Source organism: Sminthopsis crassicaudata, chromosome 6, assembly GCF_048593235.1.
Source record: "Sminthopsis crassicaudata isolate SCR6 chromosome 6, ASM4859323v1, whole genome shotgun sequence".
Lineage (NCBI taxonomy): Eukaryota > Metazoa > Chordata > Mammalia > Dasyuromorphia > Dasyuridae > Sminthopsis > Sminthopsis crassicaudata.
In genome coordinates this window covers 85,082,959-85,105,155 of record NC_133622.1, presented here as the reverse complement: position 1 = coordinate 85,105,155, position 22,197 = coordinate 85,082,959, and the positions used below count along the sequence as shown (strand labels likewise).

The window sequence follows — 22,197 nt, the reverse complement described above, 5'->3', positions numbered from 1 at the left end:
CATTTGTTGAGTATATGATTAGGCTTGTAATAAAAGTTTTTTTTTAAATTTAGTGAAACAATCAGGGTACAATGAAAAGAGTAAGATTATGTACCCCCAGATTTGAATCCTCACTTGACACAACTGGACAAATAACTTAATTCTCAGATTCTGTTTGTCTGTGAATTGGGAATAATAAGTTTGTTATGAGGAAAGTGCTTTGTGACAGAAAGTGCTATTATATAAATAGCCAGAAAAGTGTTAAAACAAAATTTGGCAGGATATTAGTTAAATTAAAGTTTACCATATTTTGAAACTACTTTCCTCTTTGCTTAACTTACATAGCTAAAGTTTTAAGGTGGTGCTTCACAATGTGGCTCCTACCCCCATAACTCCTTCACTGCTTCCTCTCCTTGGAATTCCATTTGTGACTTCCTACCTAAATTCTCTCTCCTTTTCTCATTTGTCATCTTTCTTAATCTCTGCTCTCTTTGATAACTTTTTAGACCACTTCCTTGGTGAAGCTCTCTTTTTCCTTTATTTTGTGACAGTATTCTCTTAGCTTGCATCATACCTCTTTGACAAATCTTTCATCTTCCCATGCTTCATCTTTTCACACTTTGGACTCTTCAGGATTATAAAGAACTGATCAACTTCTTCCAGCTTCGTTTCACTTCTTCACGATGCCTTCTAAATGTACATTTCCAGTACCCTGAGAGTTTACCTTTATCTTGAGGATCTTCAAACAGACATAGTTATCAGCTCCAATTAAATGAATAGCTTTCTGATGTCTTAGTGTGTCAGGAATTGATATCTTACTTCCTTCTTCCCCTAGCTGATATTCCTTCCTAATTGGCTGTATTTTAGATAGTAACATTGTAATTTTCCCAAACACTAAGAATCAAACCTCGTCTTATATATGCCTGATCAGTGCCCCAGTCCTGCCAATTCTGCATCATTCTTCAGTAGTTCTTTGTACTCCCTCCCCAACCAACTTCTCAGTGTAGTTCCTTGCCTAGAGCATAGTGTCCCATTAGTGGTGGATCTTTGGATCTTGAGCAGCAGGAAAAGTTGATTTCAATTTAAAGTCTTTTTTGCCTTCCATTACTTCCCAGGGACGTTTATACAGTGTTTGTGGATTTATAAAGTATTTTATATACATTATATATAATGAAACTTATGAGATGATATTCCAGATATTATCCTCAATTTACTGACAAAAAAATGGTAGAAGAGAAATTAAATCCCATCTATGAGCAGAAAGCTAGAAACTTTCAAATGTAGAATTTGACCCCTTGATCTCTTGTGATTCTCAGGCCAGTGTCCTTTGCATTATGCCAAATTTAAATCCAAGCCTCTTAACCTGATACTCAAATCAAACCTAACTACATTTCTCACTGCTTTGTGATGTTCTATGGCCAATCCAGTCTCCTTACCATTCATCCTTTCTTCTTTTTTTTTAATCTCAGACCTTGCTACTTTTCATTTCAATACCTAATTTCATTTTGTTTCTGTTACCTAAAAAGTGCTCTTTTCTTTTTCTGTTTCATTCAAACTCAGTTCAAGATGAACTTCTTTTTGCATTTAGTTATAACCCAATCTGTTATGATCTTACTAGCATTGGGTATTTCCTCATTACTTATTTTACATTCTATGCCATATTGTTGTTCACTTGTATGCTAATTAGACACTTAAAAAAAAAATCCTTCTATGTCTAATCTTTCCAAGTACGTTGGAACTTGGATTGCAACTTGGGTTGCAAGTTTCTTGAAGATAATAACTTTGTTTTCATAGCTTTTTATATGTATCCTGTGTTGATAATTGCCAGTGAATGTTATCTTCATTGTTTTGGAAACTTTTTTTTAATTGTCCTTTAATTACTATGCATGTATTGTTACATTATTCTTCATTCATTTTTATTGGTTCATAAAGTAAACTAAAAATGCCACTGTAATTGGAAAAGTGCCATGCCCTTGAATATTTTGGGGAACTTTTTTTAGAATTTACCTGTTGTTCTATTCATATATTTATTACATTATTGTTTATTTATTTGGCTAAGCTGTTTTTATTAGTACACAAATTCAGTCACTGTCACTGAGGAAACTGCTATGCCCTTGAGTACTTTATAACGTAAAAGGAAAATTACAGAACTATATAGTATTATCTTTTAAGTTAATAAATTCATTTTGAAAAGGGCAGCTGTTTAATGTTTTATTCTTTTGGGACATAATATATATGAAATAAAAAGAGACAAAAGGCTATGAGAACACTTTCTTTAATTTCCAGGCTTCCTATATTGGTGGTAGAAGGGCCCTGGCACCAGGTCCTTTTCCTTCCCGAGGACCACACGAACATTACCATGCTATTTTTGATCAAATGCAGCAGCAAAGAGCCGAAGACAGAGAGTCCAGGTGGAGAGGAGAAATGAATCGCCATTGCCTTCCTGAAAGGTACGGCTGTGTTCTAGTGAAGCTGAGTCTGCTGTGCTTCAGATAAAAGTAATGAGAGTCACTGTGCATGTTTATCTACAGAGGTGTTCCCCCTGGAATACGTCCAGGATTTCCTAATGGGCCTGCAGGTCATCACCATTCTTCTGATGCTGACACAGTTAGGAAAAGATTGAAGGCCGGGTCTAAACAAGCCAACTCAAACAGGTTGGACTGTGATAATCTGTGAATCCATCCTTGTGTGTCATTTGTCTGTTGTCATAGATAGTTTGATTATTGTACTTGTTTGAAGATTTCTTCATCAGAATTGTTTGCCATTTGGAAACATTTGCCTTAATTTTCTAAGTTGTAAATGCACTTGGCATTTAATTGTGTTCTGTCAAGGAACCACAAATTTTAATAATTATAATTAGTAACTATTTGATTCAGTGACTTGATTTTTTTGGCTTATAATTGAGATCAAACTGATTATATTCAAGGAAATAGGTGAAGATATGTCTATATGTTTTTATCAAAATTTTGATAATCTGTTATTGTGCATCTAAGATAACCATCATAGTAAGTTTGGGTCTTGCTTCAATTAGATTAAAAAAAACAACATTGAAACCCCTAGTTTTTCCCTTTTCTTCTTTCCTTTTCTCCTAAGAGTATTTGAATCTCTTTCTCTTTTCAGCCATTACTAATTTTTGCTTCTCTGTAAGCCTGGTATTCTTTCATTTCCCCTTTTTTTGTTGTGAATCAGTTTAATAACAGAAACAACAGATTGGCCTTGGATCTCCTTTGTTCCTTAGAGTACAAAGCTCTGTTAATAAACACTCACTTTTCATCCTTAAAATAGTTGTGAGATTGAGTGAAGGAGTCACTAACAAGAAAATTTAGACATATCCTCTTTTCTTCTGGAGGCTTTTGTGGGGGCTCAAAATAAAAAGGTGCTTTTGAATTAAAATTGATTGAGAAGAGCATTCCTACAAATGGGCTAGAGAAGCAGAAACCTACATGACTGCTCATTAGAATACATTTAAGCAGTTCCAGGTGACTGTTATATTTAAATTAATGCTTGGTGCCTGACAGTCTGTGTAAGGTACTAGGAAGATTATGTACATTTAAGGCAGTCCAGTGGAGCCTAGCTGTACTGCATTTTAAGATATTCAAGCAAAAAACTGGACAAAATGAAAACATAAAGCATCTCAATAAAATCGGCACATACATTAATTATTTATTTGTAAGAAATGTGAAACTGGGAGGGGCAGAGCCAAGGTGGCAGAGAAGAGTCAAGGAGTCACCTGAGCTTTCCAAAGTTCTCCAAACAACTTTAAATGATTCCTCAAAACAAATTCTGGAGAGGCAGAACCCAAAAAACGATAGAGTGAAACAGTTTTCTAATTCAAGATGACTTAGAAGATCAACTCTATCTCACCAAAATGAGATGGAGCACAGTTCAAGTGCTTACTACAGTCTGTATCACAAAAAACCAGCAGCAAACCTTAGGGCAACTGAATAAATTGTGGGCATGAGCTGCTTTCAGAGCTCTCAACCAACGGACCATAAAGACAACTGGTGAGAGATTTGGGGAGTCCCTTTGCTGACACCGAATGCAGGATTCTGTTACAGTGTTACCCCTATGCAGATCCAAGTTAATGTCCTAGAATGCAGTTCCAGGAAAGAGGAACACTAGCTCAACTAAAGCTAATGGTTCCAAGGGAATGTGGAATGTGAATTAGTCTCAAGTCCTAGAAAAGTTCAGAAGGAGTTTTAAGAATAAAACAAGATTCAAAAGAAAAAGATGGAGGGAAGAAATGACCATTCTACAAGAAAACTATGCAAAAAGAGTCAACAGCTTGGTAAAGGTGGCACAAAAAAAATACTGAAGAAAATACACCTTAAAAAAAGAGGAAAAATAGGGCAAATGGTAAAAGAGACAACAGAAATTCAGTGAAGAGAAGAATGTCTTAAGAAACAAATAGCCCAGTAATGAACTGAAGCAGCTACACCCAGCAAAAGAACTCTGGGAGATGACTAGGAACCACTACATAGAATTCCCAATCCCTCTAATTTTGTCCGCCTGCATTTTGGATTTCCTTCACAGGCTAAATGTACACTATTTCAAAGTCCGATTCTTTTTGTACAGCAAAACAACTGTTTGGACATGTATACATATACTGTATTTAATTTATACTTTAACATATTTAACATGTATTGGTCAACCTGCCATCTGGGGGGGAGGGGAAAAATTAGAACAAAAGGTTTGGCAGTTGTCAATGTTGTGAAGTTACCCATGCATATATCTGGTAAATAAAAACTATTTTTAAAAAATTTTAAAAAAAGAAAAAAGAAACAGTCACGTCAGAAAAGTTGTACAAAAATTCCTTGAAGAAAAGAATACCTTTAAAAGTAGGATTGACCAAATGGAAAAGAAGGTACAAAAGCCCAATGAAGAAAATAATTCTTTAAAAATTAAAAGCCAAGTGGAAGCTAATGATGCAAGGATACATCAAATATCAATAAAGCAAAATCAAAAGGATAAAATAGTAGAAAATGTGAAAATTTTCATTGACAAAAACAACTGAATTGGAAAATAGATCAAGAAGAGATAATTTAAGAATTATTAGACCTTCTGAAAGCCATTATTAAAAAAACAGCCTACTCATCTTTCAAGAAATTTAGGAAAATTGCTCAGATATTCTAGAACCAATGGGTAAAATAGAAATGGGGAAAAGAACAGAGATCACCTCTTAAAAGAGATCCCCACATGAAAACTCCCAGGAATAATACAGGCAAATTCCAGAGCACTCAAGTCAAGGAGAAAATATTGTAAGCAGCCAAAAATAAATAAATAAATGAATGAATGAATACATTTGAATATTGTGGAGCCACAATCAGAATAAGATGATATTTAGCAGTTTCTACATTAAGCCATTAATTAAATATGATATTCTGATGGACAGAGGAGTTAAGATTATAACCAAGAACTTCCAGCCAGCAAAGCTGAGTATAAATCTTGAGAGGGGAAAAGAGACATTCAATGAAATTCAAGTATTCCTGATGAAAAGACCAGAACTGAAGAGAAAATTTGACTTTCAAATTCAGTAAGATAAAGCTGTTAACATTCCTACATGGGAAGATTATATTTGTAACTCCTAAGAACTCTATCATTATTTGGGCAATTAGAGAAAATATATTTAAAAGTATAAGAGTCTGAATTGAATATGATAACATGATATTTTAAAAAAAAACAGTTAATGAGTGAAAATAGGTGGAAAATGGGTGGAAAAAATGGGAGGAAGAAGGAAGGGGTAAAATGGGATAAATTATTTCACATAAAGAAAGCACAAAAAGAAAAAGGCATATAAATACAGAAATATTTATGGCAATTCTTTTAGTGGTGGCAAAAAATTAGAAATTGAGAGGGTCCATCATTTGGGGAGAAGTTCATCACATTGTGGTAAATTGATTATGATGGAATACTATTGTGCTATAAGAAATGATAAACAGGATGCTCTCAGAAACCTGGAAAGATTTAGTTGAACTGATGCAAAGTGAAGTGAGCAGAACAGTGTACATAGTAAGAATATTATTTGTTCTTAGTAATACAAGAATCCAAGACAATTCTGAAGGATTTATGATGAACGAACAACTGATGAATTTGAATGCAGATCAAAGGAAACTTTTTCTTTTTTCTTTTTATTTTTCTTGGGGTTTGTTTTTCTGTATTTTCTTTCATGTTATGATTAACATGGAAATATTAGTATATGACATGCCAGGTTTCTTGCTTTTTCAATGCAGGGAGAGGAGGAGTGAGAAAATTGGGAATGTTTTAATAAATGAATGTTAAAAATTATTTTTACATGTCATTGGGAAGAAATAAAGTGTTAAATTTAAGTAGAATACGTAAAGCAACCATTCTCCTTCCTGGGTTGTTTTTTTTTCTTTAAGTGTTATTGTGTTAACACATGATGAATTTATTATTTTTAAAAATAGATGTTAAACTTAGTATGGTATATAGCTTAGGTAAGAATATTTAAAATACTTAACCATTAACTTTTTAAAGACATAGTACATGCTACACATACTTTTTATGATTTATCTATTCCTGGCAACTCATTGGATGTTGATAACTTTACTAGAGCTGGTGTTCATTTTAGTCTATATAGTAATTTTTGAAATGCCTCTAAGGTCTAAGAGCATAGGATTTGAAGTAAGAGCTTCTTTAGATTTGCTAGTCTTCCAGAACATTTTTTCTGGCTGAAATAACATCAAGTGCCAGATGTTTGATTATATCAGGGTGTTTCTCTTAATTTTATTACCATCTTAAAAGCATTAAAAACATTTTGATAATTATTTTTTGAATCAATATGTCTGTCCCAAAGTAACATTTTATATTGGGTTTTTAAGCAAAGGCAGGATAGTCACTAATCAATTATTTGGTGTAGAGAGGATTTTTTCTCAGCTATGGGCTGGGTTAAATGACCTGTAAAAATCTTTTTATATTCCTGAGATTTTTTTTTTTTTTTGACCCAATTTATAGTAACACATTGAAAGCAGCATAGTGTAATAGAAAGAAAATTAGCCTTAGAGCTAAGAGAAACCAGACATCTCCACCATTTATTAGCTGGGTAACAATCTATCTTAATCTCTCTTCACTCCAGTTTTCCTACCAATAGAATATAAATAATAATGCTTGTATTTATTTAATAGGATGCAATTATCTTTACAAAGTACCTTTTACACTTTAGAGTGTTACATATCAATTTTTGTTGTTAATAAAATTCATATATATTCCTTTTTTCCTTTTTTTTATTTTCTTTTTTTCTGGTTATACATGTACATTAACTTTTTAAATTAACATTTCTTTATGAATCATACTGGGAGAGAAAAATCAGAACAAAAGTGAAAAGCCTTGAGAGAGAAAAAAACAAGAAAAAGAAAATGAACATGGCATGTGTGTTGATTTATATTCAGTTTCCATAGTTCTCTTTCTGGATGCAGATGGTGTTTTCTATCCAAAATTTATTGGAATTGCCTTGGATCATTGAACTGTTGACAAGAACCAAGTCTTTCATAGTCGATCATCGCACAATCTTGCTGTTATTGTGTACAATGTATTCCTGGTTCTATTTGCTTTGATCTGCATCAGTTCATGCATATATATTATTTAAATATCAAATTCAGTATTTCCATTTCTCTTATGCCATTGCTATTAGTATGATCTCATTTGTTATCTAATTATAAAATTATATTGTTACATTTCAATTTTTATTTGTTTTTCAATTAACTCTGTATTTTGACATGACTTGAATGTATTATTTTTCATGTATTCTAAATTGTCATTTTTAATAGTTTTTTCCACATTTGATAATGGTTATTCTCTTTTTCCTCCTCGATATTCTTTCTTTTCTGGATTTTTTTTGACACTGTCCTCTTTTCCCACCTGTCTGACTTCTCCCTCTCTGTGTGAAGCAACTAGATGATGGAGTTTAAGTTGGGAAGACTTGAGTTCAAATCCAGCGTCAGACACTCACTGTGTGACTAAGCAAGCTTAACATTTGTTTAACTCTTTCCTCAACTATCAAATGAGAATAATAGAACCTTTCCTCCAAGATTATTGTCAGGATCAGAAGAAATAATATTTGCAAAGTACTTTGTAAACCTTAAAATACTGTAAAAATGGTGTTAGTGGTAATTTTAGTAGTTGCCATCATTATTATCATCATTATCATCTTCATAATAATAGTATATGTCTGAGATAAAGGGTTGTTGTCTCCAGGTCTAGTACTTTATCCACTGGGCCCCATAGTTGCCTCAATAGAAAAAGCACTGGATTTGTAGTTAGAAGTCATGAGTTCTCATCCTGACTTTGATACTTAATAAATATGTAATCTTGAACAATTCACTTGGCTACTCTCTGCCCTTATTTCTTCATCTGTAAAAGGAATAAACTAGATTATATGGTAATTAAGGCCCATTCTAGCTCTACTTCTATAAGCCCAAGAAAATAACTGTTCAATTAATTAGCCTCAGATGTTTAAAAAAATAACTTCTCATTTCCTTAGTAAAGAACTCTTAAGTAGAAGTGTTATATTTCTCCTTATCTTATGTGATTCAAAGATACTTTCTATTATGTAATTGTACTATTAAATCTAATTATATTGCCAGAAAAGCTGACTCGTTTTTACCAATTTGAGTTCCTTTGTTTTCCCTGATACTTTTAACAGAAATGCTCATTAATAAAATTCTTTAAATAGGATGGCATAATTACTAGAGAGCTGTAATTGGAATTGAGAAGATAAAGATTCAAGTACTCCCTCTGCCATGCACTAGAATGATCTATGCAAATCACTTAATATCTCTACCATGATAAGTTGTACAGATGATGATATTAATTAATTTAGGTATATCCCTTCCACAGCACCCCTCCTTTATTTTTTTAACTTTTTAAACTTTTTACTCCAAAGAAACCACTAAAAATAACTAATGACTTCTTTATAACTAAAGGACACACACTAATCAGATCACATGAGAAATATTATTTTTGTTCTGATGCTTAGCTGAAATGTATCCAAAAGAAGATAGATAATCAAGATGGTCAAATGTCTGGAAATTCAGTTGAGAAAGAAATAATTAGGAATGTATGACTGGAATCAGGAGGTACACAGAATTTTATTAAGTATTTAGTATGTCAGACATTATGCTAAATGCTGGGGTTACAAAGGAAGGCAAAACATCCTTGCTTCAAAAAACTTGCATTTTAATAAGAAAATTTGATAAGAAAAACAAAAAAATACTGTATGTATAAAATGTGTAGAGTGTAAATGGAAGATAGATTAGCAGACCATTGCAATGAGGGCCTGAATTAGAATGAGTAGAAAGAAGGAACAGTCAATTCTGATGGACGAGGCCCTCTTCAACAATGAGATGAACCAAATCAGTTCCAATAGAGCAGTAATGAACTGAACCAGCTACACCCAAGAACTCTGGGAGATGACTATGAACTACTACATAGAATTCCCAATCCCTCTATTTTTTATTTCCTTCACAGGCTACACTGTTTCTTTTTGTACAGCAAAATAACTGTTTAGACATGTATACATATATTGTATTTAACTTATACTTTAACATATATTAGTCAACCTGCCATCTGGGGGAAGAGGTGGAGGGAAGAAGGGGAAAAGTTGAAACAAAAGGTTTTGCAATTGTCAATGCTGGAAAATTACCTATGTATAAAATTTTTGTAAAAATTAAATTAATTTTTTAAAAAAGAAAGAAGGAACAGATATATGTGAAATGTTATGGAAGTAGAATGAATAAGACTTAGCAATTCATGGCACATGAGGAGTGAAAAGTTGAGATCAACTTCTAGGTTGTAAATCTGCATAACTGGAAGGAAGTTGCTGCCCCTTGACAGAAATAAGGAAGTTTGGAGGAGCCAGTTCTTGGAGAAATAGAATGAATTTCATTTTGGATGATGTTGAGTGTATAATGCTTACACATAGCTAGTTGGTTATATTGGAGTGGAATTTAGAAGAAAAACTAGAACGAGATCTGTAAATCTGAGAATGATCTATACAGGGAAGATCAAACTATTCATTTAATAATGATCAGTATGTTGAATGACTGGATGTGCAGGTAGTATTAGAACCCAGATTTGGATTTAGAACTACATCATGCTGCTTTCCATCATTACCCCTCCAAAATTTTAAAGCATCTTAGCTGTTTCTGGCCAGTGCTCTGGTTATGCCACCCTGGCAATTAATCCCAATTGCTTCTCAAAAACAAAACAAAACATTAAGTGAAGAACAATTGTTAGAATTAGATTATTAGAATTATTAAAATAATAGTGATGAACTGCAATGTATTTAGTCTCAAAATAGAATTTTTAAATTACTATATAAGAGATATGAGCCTTGGGATCCTGACATGTTTAATTTTGAGGTGGAGCAGATTTAGCTTTTTGAAGCTCAGTTTTATACATTAAGCAAACATTTTGGTTTAGTACCCGGTTGTAATCATAAAATTAAGACTTGCCATTTTATGCTTTAAAGTTATTTTGTCATAAGCAAATATTCAGATAGACAAATGATATAAAAATAAAATAGGAAATGTCTGTTATAGTGTTTTTTAATAAAAGTTTTTAAATATGTGCATATTAACTTTAGGTAGTAACCAAATCTTTCAATTTCTCCTTTTAAATTTGTTTTTACTTCAGTGTGTTTATCCAAACTATTGCTGCTGTAATTAATAATTTTTTTTTTTAATTTCAAACTTGAAATAGAAAAATAAGAACAGAAAAAAATAAAAACACATTGTCATGTGCATAACAGAACTAGGAGAGTATTCAAAATATGTAACAAATGTCATTTCAAGAATGTGCATATAGTTATAAAACACATTGTATTCAAAACTTTGCTTTGATGTAGGCTTTATTTTGTTCTCTGCTATATACTTTTTACTTTATATATATTTGCCCTCCTCCTTCCACTTCCTCCAAGAAGGCTATGGTTAAGTATGTATCGCTCTCTCTCTCTCTCTCTCCCCCCCTATATATAGATAACTTTGTGTGTGTGTGTGTATATGTATGTATACAAAAACACACACATCATATATATTATCTCTACTCAATAACTAATGAAACTCTTAGAAATGTGGTTTATTTTTCCACACATAAAACATAAGCAGCTTGTCCTTATTAAGTCTCTTGAAATTAGTCTTTGATATTGTCTCTTATATGTCTAATTTTCTATTAGATTCATTTTTATTTGCAACAAAATCCTAAAATTCTGACAGTTCATTCAAGGTCCATTTTTTTTTTTCTCATTCAATGTTATACTTTATTTTACTGAAAGTAACACAATCCTAGTTATTTTGATTGTTGATAAATTATTCTTTTATTGTAGCCACTGACAGGTCTTGTGTGATTCTAATTGTAGCTCTAGTGTATTTTAATTGGGGTTTTGTTGTTGTTGTTGCTGCTATTGCTGCTTGTAAAATTTTCTCTTTGATCTGGATGTTTTAAAATTTAACTATGATGTTCTTATATATTTTCCTTATAGGATCTCTTTCAGGTGGTGTGTTGTAGTTATTTACATAGTTGCAGTCATGATGTACATTCTTTAGAGTCTGCTTTTTTCTGAGTCATTGCTTATTTGTCTTGGTATAGTCAGATCATTCTATAAACATAATATTCCAGGAACGTCTGAAGTCTTACTGGGATGGAAGGGAATGTTCTCATTTTTTTCATAGTTTTATTTAACAATCAAACTCCTGTGTTTTGATTTGTAGCAGTTGAACAAACTGTGACACATTTGAATTCTTTCACTGTTGTTTGAGGATAGTATAGAAAACAATTTGGAAAGATTCTTGAAACAAATTGCCATACATTTGATTCATTTCTGTGAAATTATTGGTAGGCTTCTACTGTAGAAGTATTTGGCATTTATAAAACTTTAATTTTGTAAATTTTAAATGGTGATTTAGAATTTATCACTTATTCAGTTTTTCTCTTTTTCTTTTCCCTTTTTATTCTATTATTTTTTTCTTCTTTGCAGTGAAATAGTTATGAAATAAGGAAGGCCCTAAATGATCAACTTATAAAAATAAGCATATCATTTAAAAGAAAAATAGCTCATACAAATGTTGAATGAACCATAATTTAAAGGAATTTAAATATTATAGATTTAACTTCATTTTAAAATTAAGAGACATCTCCACATGAGTTCCCTTGCTCTCTGTTGCAAAATTTCTGATTTCTTGAATATGATTTGTCTGATTGAAGATAATATATATGTTAACCACATCATAAAGGAAAGTGGTTTTTTTGTCCTAGTTTTTTTTTTTTCTCTTACTCTTTTTATGTTATAATTTAGAACATCATTTCTAACTTTGTAGTTTTTTTTTGTTTTTTTTTGTTTTTTTTTTTTTTTTAACGTTCACAATAGTTAACATCCTTGTCTTAATTTCTTAGGCAAAGAGGACAGCTTTCTTCAGAAAGGGCAAAACAAGTAGAGGAATTCCTGCAGCGGAAACGTGAAGCTATGCAAAATAAAGCTCGAGCTGAAGGACACCTGGTATGGTATTCACTTAATTTTGAAGTATATAAGTGTTTTAATGCCTTATGTAAATGCTTAAGCTCAAATAGAAGTAGTATAATTAAGAAATTATGCAAAAATAAGGAACTCAAAGTCATCTTGATGTCACCAGTTTTTCCAAATAAGATGACTAATACTCCTTCTGATATATCTTAATCTATAAAATATTTTTAACTATGAAGTTATGAAGGTATTCTAGAGTTATCTTTCTGGGTAAGAGATGACAGAGTCCTCTCTTTATAAGTTCAGGAAGGTTAAAGTAGTTCAGTTTTTCTCACAATAGAATAATGGACTAGAAAAGAAGAAATGGATGCTCAAGAAGGAAATGTACCTTCTTTTTTCTGCTTTTCCTACTGGTTTTGTGGGGGAGCAGAATTAGTAGGTACAGAATAAATTACTGATTTGGGGGCTTCATGTTGTTAATTTTTAAATAACTATCAAAGTATTTTAAACTATGTAAAGTTAGGAATTTTACATAAGAATTAAATTTTTTAACTCTAGAAAAATTCAGGTTTATGTAGAAGTCAATATGAAACAAAGGAAAATTAAATCTCTTGCTTATTCTAATTGACAGCATTCAAGATATTTAATATATAAAAAATTCATATAAAATTTTTCTATGAAAATGCTTTATTTAAAAAATAGATACGTTTCAAAGTATTCAATTGTTACATCTTTTAGTTTAAAATAATTTTACTTAATGATTAGGAATTCAGTTAGTCAACTTTTTTCGTTTACACCATCATCCTGTTCATTAAGAGCAAGTTTTTATCTTTCTTTGTATACCCTAGTGCTTAGCCAGTACCTGGCACATAGAAAGGGCTTAATAAATGTTTATTGACTGGCAGGTTGACCTGGGACTAGCAGTGATTTCCTAGCAGCCTCTAATGGTGTCCTAACTTCTACCCAAAATGTATTTTGCATATATGTGCTTGTGGATATACAGGGTGTCCCAAAAGTAAGTTATTGAAGCTTTGAATTAAAATAGGACTTTTGGGACACCTTGGGTATGTATGTTCACACCCATACATGTACGCACGCCCCTTTTCTACAACATAATCTGACCCATTTGATATTGGTAGAGAATGTAAAAAAGGACCTCACTTTTTTATTGTTTTTTTCAATTATTCCAGTTGTTTGACCTATCATGATTTCATTTGGGGTTTTTCTTAGTAAAAGTACTAAGAGTGATTTTCCATTCCTTCTCCTATTCATTTTACAAATGAAGACACTAAGCAAACAAGTTAAGTGATTTGCGCTCACTCACATAGCTAGTACATGTCTATGTGTTAGTACAAATCAAGAGATTTGAACTCAAAAAGATAGTTTTTCTGACTCCACATCTGGCACTCTTATTTACAGTACCACCTAACTTCCCTGACTTTTTTAACTTACTCTTGATTTTAATTTTGATATCTCTGTTTAGACAGTTTTCTACCAGTATCTTTCCAAGTTTAATTGATGTGATTGTTCAGAATTGAAGAAAATAGCACTCTAGCTTAATTTCTTAACTAAACCAAATTTATGTATTTTTTAAAATGTAATTTTACCTTGATTTTATTGATGCTTTTATTTTTAATCACATTAACTTATGAATTTTTCCTTCTTCCCTCCCCCATACCTAGAGAAGTTTTCCTTCTAATAAAGATTAAAAAATGGAGGAGGGGAAGTTCAACAAAACTAATCTCTACATCAAATGTGTCTGTATTTTTATGCAGTATTTTATATTCGCGGTCCTCCCCTTCTGTTTTTGGAATGATAAGAAGCAAAATACCTGTTATCTGGGGCCAGACTTGGTCATTATAATTATTTAACATTCTGTTTTGTTTTAAGTCATCCTGAGCCATACCTGACCCCTGGACCTAGATGGCTCTTGAGGGGAAAGTGAGACAGGTGACCTTGCACATCCCTTCCTTACTTAAATCCAACTCACTTGCATGTCATGACCTCATCTCCCTCCTCTTCCAGAAGGAAAGACAAATAATTCTTTCTGTTTACATCATTGTGGTCACTATATCATTTTCAATATTTTATTTCATAATTATGAGAAGATATACAAACTCTGAGAATCACATTCTTCTTTTATTCTACAGAGATCGAATTAATGAAAAGCCCTAATGTGTTTTAGGGAACTTGGTATCTTTGCTGCTGCATGGCTTTGGACAAGTTAATTTCTTTGTGTGTCAGTTAAGTTTAATGTGGTAATTGCCAAGCCATTTGCACTTATTAAGAGAAAATACTATATTTAATTGTTGAAAACAAGACATTTCAGAGAGATTATGTTTCAGCATATATTTCTCTCTTACACTGTGTTGTTTGTGTGTGTTTGGTGTGTATTACAATTATGAGTATGTATATATATATATATGTGTACATATATATATGTATACACACACACACACATGTACCTTTTTGTAATGCCTAGGATAGTTTTAATTATTGTTTGTGTGTGTTTGGTGTGTATTACAATTATGAGTATGTATATATATACACACACACACACACACACACGTACCTTTTTGTAATGCCTAGGATAGTTTTAATTATTGTACAATATTTCCCCCAAAATACTTTATTGATTAATGACCAAAAATTAGAAAATAATGCTTTATTTATTTTTAATAATAGCTTTTTATTTTTCCAAATACATGCAAAGATAGTCTTCAACATTCACCTTTGCAAAATCTTGTGTTGCATATTTTTACCTTCCTCCCCAGATAGCAAGCAATCCACTGTGGGTCAAACATGTACAGTACTTCTAAACATATTTTCATATTTGTCATGCTCGAAGAAAAATCAAATCAAAAGAAACAAAAAACAAGCAAACAAGCAAACAATGGTACCACTAAGAAATGGTGAAAATATTATGCTTTGATCCACATTCAGTCTCCATAGTTCTCTCTCTGGATGTGGGTGGCTTTATTACAACTCTATTGGAATTGTCTTGAATCACCTCATTGTTGAGAAGCGCCAAGTCCATCACCACCAATCATCCCATAATCTTGTTATTGCTTTGTACATATTTCCTTGGTTTTATGCACTTCACTTAGCATCAGTTCATATAAGTCTTCCCAGGCTTTTCTGAAATCAATCTGCTTGCCATTTTTTATAGGACAGTAATTCATATACCATAACTTATTCAATCATTCCCTAACTGATAAATATCCACTCAATTTTCAGTAAATAATGCTTTAAAGAGAAAAAAAAAAACCAAACACTTTCTTAATAGTTTTTTATTTTTCTCAAAAATACGAAAAGATAATTTTCATCATTCATCTTTGCAACCTTGTATTCCAAATTTTTCTTCTTTCCTCCCTCATTTTCCCCCTCTCCAAGACAGCAAACAATTTGATATAGGTTAAAGGTGTAATTCTTCTGCACATATGCCCATATTCATCATGCTGTGCAAGAAAAATCAATCACAAGAAAAAAAGCAAACAACAACAAAAAAGATGAAAACACTATGCTTTGTTCCATATTCAATTTGCATAGTTCTCTTTCTGGAATATGGATGCTATTTTCTATCTCAAGACTATCGGAATTGCCTTAAATCATTGAATTTTTTAAAAAAACAGTTGATTATCATGTAATCTTATTATTGTGTACACTGTTCTCCTGGTTCTGCTCACTTCATTCAGCATCATCAGTTCATTTAAGTTTTTCCAGGCTTTTCTGAAATCAACCTGTTCATCATTTCTTATAGAAAAATAATATTACATTACATTCATATATCATAATCTAGCCATTCCTCAACTTATGGGCATCCACTCAGTTTCTAGCTCCTTGCCAATACAAAAAAGGCTGCTACAAACAAAAAAATCACTTTCTTTAGCACAATAAATTGCTAACATGTAGGACATTTATAGCTTGGTAATGGGAGGTTAACACTATATTTTTTCCAAATAAGAAAGATTACTTTTAATACTTATCAAATTAAGGTTATTTTAGATTCTTATTTATCCTTTTAGATTCTTTATTCATTTTTTTCATTTAGCCAACATTTGTTGAGCTCCAGCTATGTATATGATGTTCTGATAGATACTATGAAGACATATAAAGAAAAAGAAAGAATCTTAGATAACTCTGAAGCCCTTTGGATTCTGTGACATTTCAGTCTGTTCTCTTATTCTGTAATCTTTCTTTCTCTTTTATGGGCTCAACTCTCCTTTTGTTATTCCTGTCTCTTAAAGTGTGGCTGGATTCCAAAATGATTTCCTTGGCTTTTTTTTTTTTTCCTTTCTCTTGGATTGTTTATTCTTTCTTGATCACATCTACTCTTGTGATTTCTCGCTGCTAATATCCATTTCCCTGTCTCTACCCCTGAGTTCCTCCCAGAACTTGAGGTATTTCTAACTACTTGTTAATTCTCAGCAGTTCAATTTAGAAAGTATTAATTAAGTCTCTATAAAGTTCCTCAATATACTCTGATAGTTTGGCAGAACCACATAGCTATATACTGGCTAAGTAGGTCATTTGAAATAATACAATTGAAATGACTTTGAGAAAGTTGTGAATTTCATTCATTTCAATGAGTCTTCTGACTTTAGTGACTAGCAAAAATTCTAGGATCCACTTTTGTATTAATATTTATATCCTCTTACAATTCAGTTATTTATTTTCTATTATGACTTCAGATGCAATTTGGAGCATATAAGTTCAATACTGATATTGGTTTGTTAAGTTTCTTTCATCATAATATAATTTCTTATTTAAATAAAAATTAAGTCCCAATAAGGTACCAATACTAGGTACTGATGATAAAAAAAAAAAAAAGACAAAAATGAAAGTCTCTTCATCATGAAGCTTACTGGAGGGTGTAGCATATACACATATTAGTAAATATCTCTATTTAGATGTCCCATTGATATTCAAAATTAGCACATCCAAAATTAAACTTATCTCTACCTGTATCCCTTCATCCAAAAGAAAATCTATCTTTACATTTCATATATTTTGTATATATCTGGAATATGCAATCTCTCACATTATCCCTTGTCCTCATAAAGTAACTGCCCCATGTTCCTTTCCCCATCCTTTCTCTGTCAACATCGCTTTTATAGCCTTTACATCTTTATTAATAAGGTATTATAGCCTGCTCATACTTAGCATCTGCCATTGCTGTCTAAATGACCTTGAACTTTAATTCTTTGAATATTTTTATCCCACATGACTCTCAACCATACAGAAGATTATTAAGGAGGTTGACTTTGGTTTCCTGGAGAAGCTTGGGATCATTACAAGCACTATGCATTTTCCAAAGGCAATATAAATATAGCTCACTCTCATCCAGCTTCAGGATCATCTTTTTTGGTTACAGTGTCTGTCTAAAATTCATGCTTTTTTAAATCAACCCCAGATAATTATCCATTCAGATATTATAATCCAGACTTTAGCTTCTTCATTCATCAATTTTTCCTGTAAAACAAACTCTTTTGAGTGATGATGCATCTCATTTTAGGAAGCTCTACAGTGGTCTTGAGTCTGATTCAATAATCACAATATCTATAAACAAGAACATCTGGAAGATACCACTTTCTATAGCAAATCCCTCTTCCATTTTGAATCTCTTTTAACTATTCTCCATAGCAACTGTGAACTCCTTGGGTAAACATACATCCCTTTGTACTTCTCTTAAAGTTATTAAACTGTTACCATCTTTCAAGGCATCTCATATAATTTTGACAAATTCATTGGAGACAAATGAGTAGAAGAAAGCCTTTAAGAAAATTTCTTTCTCTTGTGAATCCAGTGCTTTTTAAAAATAAGCATAGGATAATCTTATATTATTTAGAGAAATTGGCAAGTTTATGGCACTGAACTAGCAAGTCCTCAGAAATTAGAAATAATCTTTTGCTATTACCGTGCTTTTCCAAAAGAATGGAATCCTCTAGAGCTTGAATTTCACCGGCATAGCATCTTTCAGAGTTCATAATTACCAAAAATAGATTAAATAACATCTCCCGTAATAAAGTGCATTATTTAGGACTTGGAACTTCCTTTATTGTCATTATCTTTGTTTTTCTCTTAATTGAGATGCATTTTTATTGACTTATTCTTTAGCAAACTGTTTTTAAAAATCAATGTTTAGTTTTATGGGCCAATTTCTGCAGGGCCAGAAAGATCCTATGAATAAAGTGAGAGGTTGGACTCAATGGCCTCCAAAAATCTTTTCCAGCTTTTAGATACTGTGACTTTTGGACTAAAAATGTCAGTATGGATGAGCAGGTTTTTAAGTCAAATGGTTTTTGAACTCCTGGTATTGTATTTAGAGCCACTTTATGGTCAACAAGGATTTATCACTACTTTAAAGTTACACTTTGTTTTTTTACATAAATTAGTTTCTTTTTCTTTTATTCAATAATGTTTTGAGCAATGTTATTATTTAATAAGATTTTAGCCTCCTAGCATAATAATTTTGAGAAGAAACACTGATTAAAATGTATAAATTATGCTATGGTTGTTTAAAAATTAAGTATTAAAAAAGTATTCTTAAGTCAGGAGTCACAATCTTTTAGCAGCAAAGAGCTATGTTTATTTTCCTGAAAGGGATAAATGGCAATTGAAGTCATTAAGCAATAATATGCCAGTTTAGTGGAGCCAGGGAGAATATTGCAATTGACTGTATTACCTACTAAAAATACTGAAAAAACACAGAGAATGTCATGACAGCAGCAATAATCTTAAAGATGTACTTTTAGGATGCTAGAGTATTCAGATCTACTGGTTGGGAATATATCTTAAAACTAAAAAATACTAATTAATGTTAGCAGTAATGTAAAACAACAGGTTTTGTTTATACTTTTATTAAGGAGGATAATTTGTTAGTTTATACTTTGTGACTTAACAGAAGAAACTATTCCCATATCTTATTCTTGAACCATACTAATTCTTATTTTTCATACTATAGCTGTTAGGAATGGGGAAAATATTCTTGTTGATGTTACTTTGTTTTCCCTGGATCCATCAATAAGAGTTTCTGGCATTTCCTTTTGTCTTTTTCAATTCATTTTGAGAAGCATTTGAATTTCTACCACATACAAAGATATTTTGGTAACTCTGAGAAAAATAAATGCCCTCAAGGAGTTTAAAATCCAATAAGAATAAATATAAATAAGATTGATTCAAAGCAGAATAAAGAGAACCAAACTGTTAAAATCACATTAATCTGTCATCTTTTCCTCTTATCTTTTTAAAAGCAGCCACTTTGCTCCCAATATTCTTAATATCCCATTTGCTGCCCCCCCAATTCCATGAGAAAGTCTTATGAAGCTAAGTACCTTCAGCCTAACTTTTTTGATGCCATTTCAAAGATTGCATAGCATTGTCTCCCAACTTTTTTTCAGCTATTCATTTATGCCCACCAGTTGTGTATTACAGTCATTCAGGGCATTCAGTATAATTTCCTATTTCTGTTGTTATTCCTATAAAATGATCATAGTATATTGGTTTTTTTCTGGGGCATAAGATAAGTGGGACAACAGAAGAAAAGAAACATGAAAAAGGCAATTGATAGGATTAACTTGTATCTGTTAAAACAGACTGCTTTTTCATTAGTCTTACTTTATTCTTATGCATTATAATTTGCTTAATTCACCAATGATAGGCATCCATTAAAGGGAATGTTCTGTTTAAAATGGTTTTTGATTCTTGCTCATTCATAAATATTCTGTCAGCCTTATCTGCTATAACTGGACAGTTTTGCCTAACTTGGTTTTGGTAAGGGAAATGTATTCCTGCCTAGGGTGGAGGCAGGTAATGTTGGAAAGTAAATATTGAAAAAAAGAGAATGCATCACTGAAAGTTTATTTCACTTGTATTTCAGGGAATAAGACTTGAAGACCTTTGTACTATTTATATATAATTAAAATGGCAAGTAAGAATCTGTGTGGAATATATTTTGAAGATTTATGCTTTGAAATTAATTGCCATTACATGTTTTCAATTAAAATTTTTCAATATAAGTAAAAGATATTTGTCAAGAGGCATTGTTAGAACTAAAAATGATCCTTACTTAGATAAAAAAGTAATAACTAACTATTCCTATGGGTGACATGGCCCCATTCATTTTTGAACTTAGTACATTAAATGATAAACAGGGTACTCTTCAAAACCTGACAGCTATGTGTGGAGGGAGGCCCAGTTCTTCAAGAGGAGGGAAACCAAGAAACAAGGAGGAAGAGGTATGCTTCCTGCATGTTCGCTACCTCCATCATCTAGCCACACTTTGAGTTTCTTGATTTCTTTTCCTGCATGGTTTAACAAGTATTGGAGGCTTTTTAAGTCTATAGGGAATATTAATATAGTCAGGCTGACATACCTCATAATTATTCTTTATAAGAACTTTATCACTCATATGATTTTTTAAATTTGCTTTTGACAAAAGGACGAATCCTGAAGCTGGTTTTGGGGTTTTTTTTGGGTTTTTTTTTTCCCCTCACCCAGGCAATATCTAATAAAATTACTTTCAGAGGAAGTCTGCTGAGATGAGTTTTTAAATTGACTGCTAATTTTGCACTCCCATTAACCCTTTCCAAATAATCTTGTGCTTTCTCTCTGTTCTTCTGTTGTTCAAATTCATACATTTGCTCAGTTTTTTAAAATCATAATTCTCATATATTGATTATTTTTTCCCTAAGTGAAAATTTTTTTTTTTTGGTTCTCATAGGAGTACTTGGCAAGATTAAGGCAAATAAGACTTCAAAACTTCAATGAACGGCAACAAATTAAAGCCAAACTTCGTGGTGAAAAAGTAGGTTGAAAACTATTATTTTCCTTTTCTTTCAATAATTGAGAGGATATTGTAGATAAGAGGAAAGAAAACTTTTACAGATATGTCAAAAATAAGACCTGATATAAAACAGAATGAAACAGGTAGAATCCTTTTGCAAAGGATTTAAGAAGTTGATCAATTATGTAAATAGAAATGAAGATTGAAATGCATGCTTGTTTTTTCCCCCCAGGAATTTTGAGAGAAAATTAGATTAGATTATTGAATAAGGAGTTAAAACAGTTTTTTCCTTCATTTGCATTTTATTGAGGTTTTTTTGACCAGATGTATAAGAAGGCCAACATAAGAAATAACATTTTTGAGAAGAGTTTAGTTAAGAGAAAAAAAAAATCATTAAAATGCCTTCCACTTTTATACTATCTATCTATCTATCATACATAGCACTTCTCAGAATTCATTTTCTAATTCAGAACAATGTGTCCTTGCTGGCTTGCTTGTTCATATGCTAATTTATTTTATAGAATGATCCTGATGAATTCAAAGGGCAAGAAGGGGATGAAGAAATAGAAATTAGACGCAAAAAAATAGAAACACTAAAGGTAATTAAGTTTGAAGATTAACACTTGCCAAAGAAACCAAGTGAATTTTAGGAATTGAGATGTGAAATACAGTTTTCTGGCTCTATGCCTTCCACCGAATAAAGAGTGTGATGTAGCTGTTCTTTCTCCCCCTTCACCCTTCTTTTCTCCCTCCCTCCCTCCCTTCTCTACTTCTCCCCTTTCCCCTTCCCTTCTTTCCTACCCTTCTTCCTCCTCCACTTCCCCCACCCTTCTTCCTCCCCTTCCTTCCTTTCTCTCTTCTTTTCTCTCTCCCTTCTTTTTTCCCTCCCTATAGAGGGCTGAAACTCTGGAGAAGTATGCTTGAAACAAGGTGTTAACTCAGTGGAATTGATGAGCTAATG

At 32.0% G+C, this 22,197-nt stretch overlaps 1 protein-coding gene across 19 annotated transcripts in view; it reads left to right on the top strand.

The window, feature by feature from the left end:
• NEK1 (NIMA related kinase 1) overlaps window positions 1–22,197 on the top strand; it is a 156,897-nt gene that overhangs the window by 75,945 nt on the left and 58,755 nt on the right. For 9 of the 19 annotated variants that reach the window (XM_074276477.1, XM_074276469.1, XM_074276467.1 and 6 more), the window contains 6 exons: window positions 2,266–2,429; window positions 2,511–2,633; window positions 12,385–12,487; window positions 20,605–20,688; window positions 21,174–21,257; window positions 21,758–21,835. In XM_074276477.1, the coding sequence (XP_074132578.1) occupies window positions 2,266–2,429; window positions 2,511–2,633; window positions 12,385–12,487; window positions 20,605–20,688; window positions 21,174–21,257; window positions 21,758–21,835 (636 nt within the window). The remainder of the gene's footprint in view (window positions 1–2,265; window positions 2,430–2,510; window positions 2,634–12,384; window positions 12,488–20,604; window positions 20,689–21,173; window positions 21,258–21,757; window positions 21,836–22,197) is intronic. The other 10 variants (XM_074276480.1, XM_074276475.1, XM_074276472.1 and 7 more) reach the window with 5 other exon arrangements.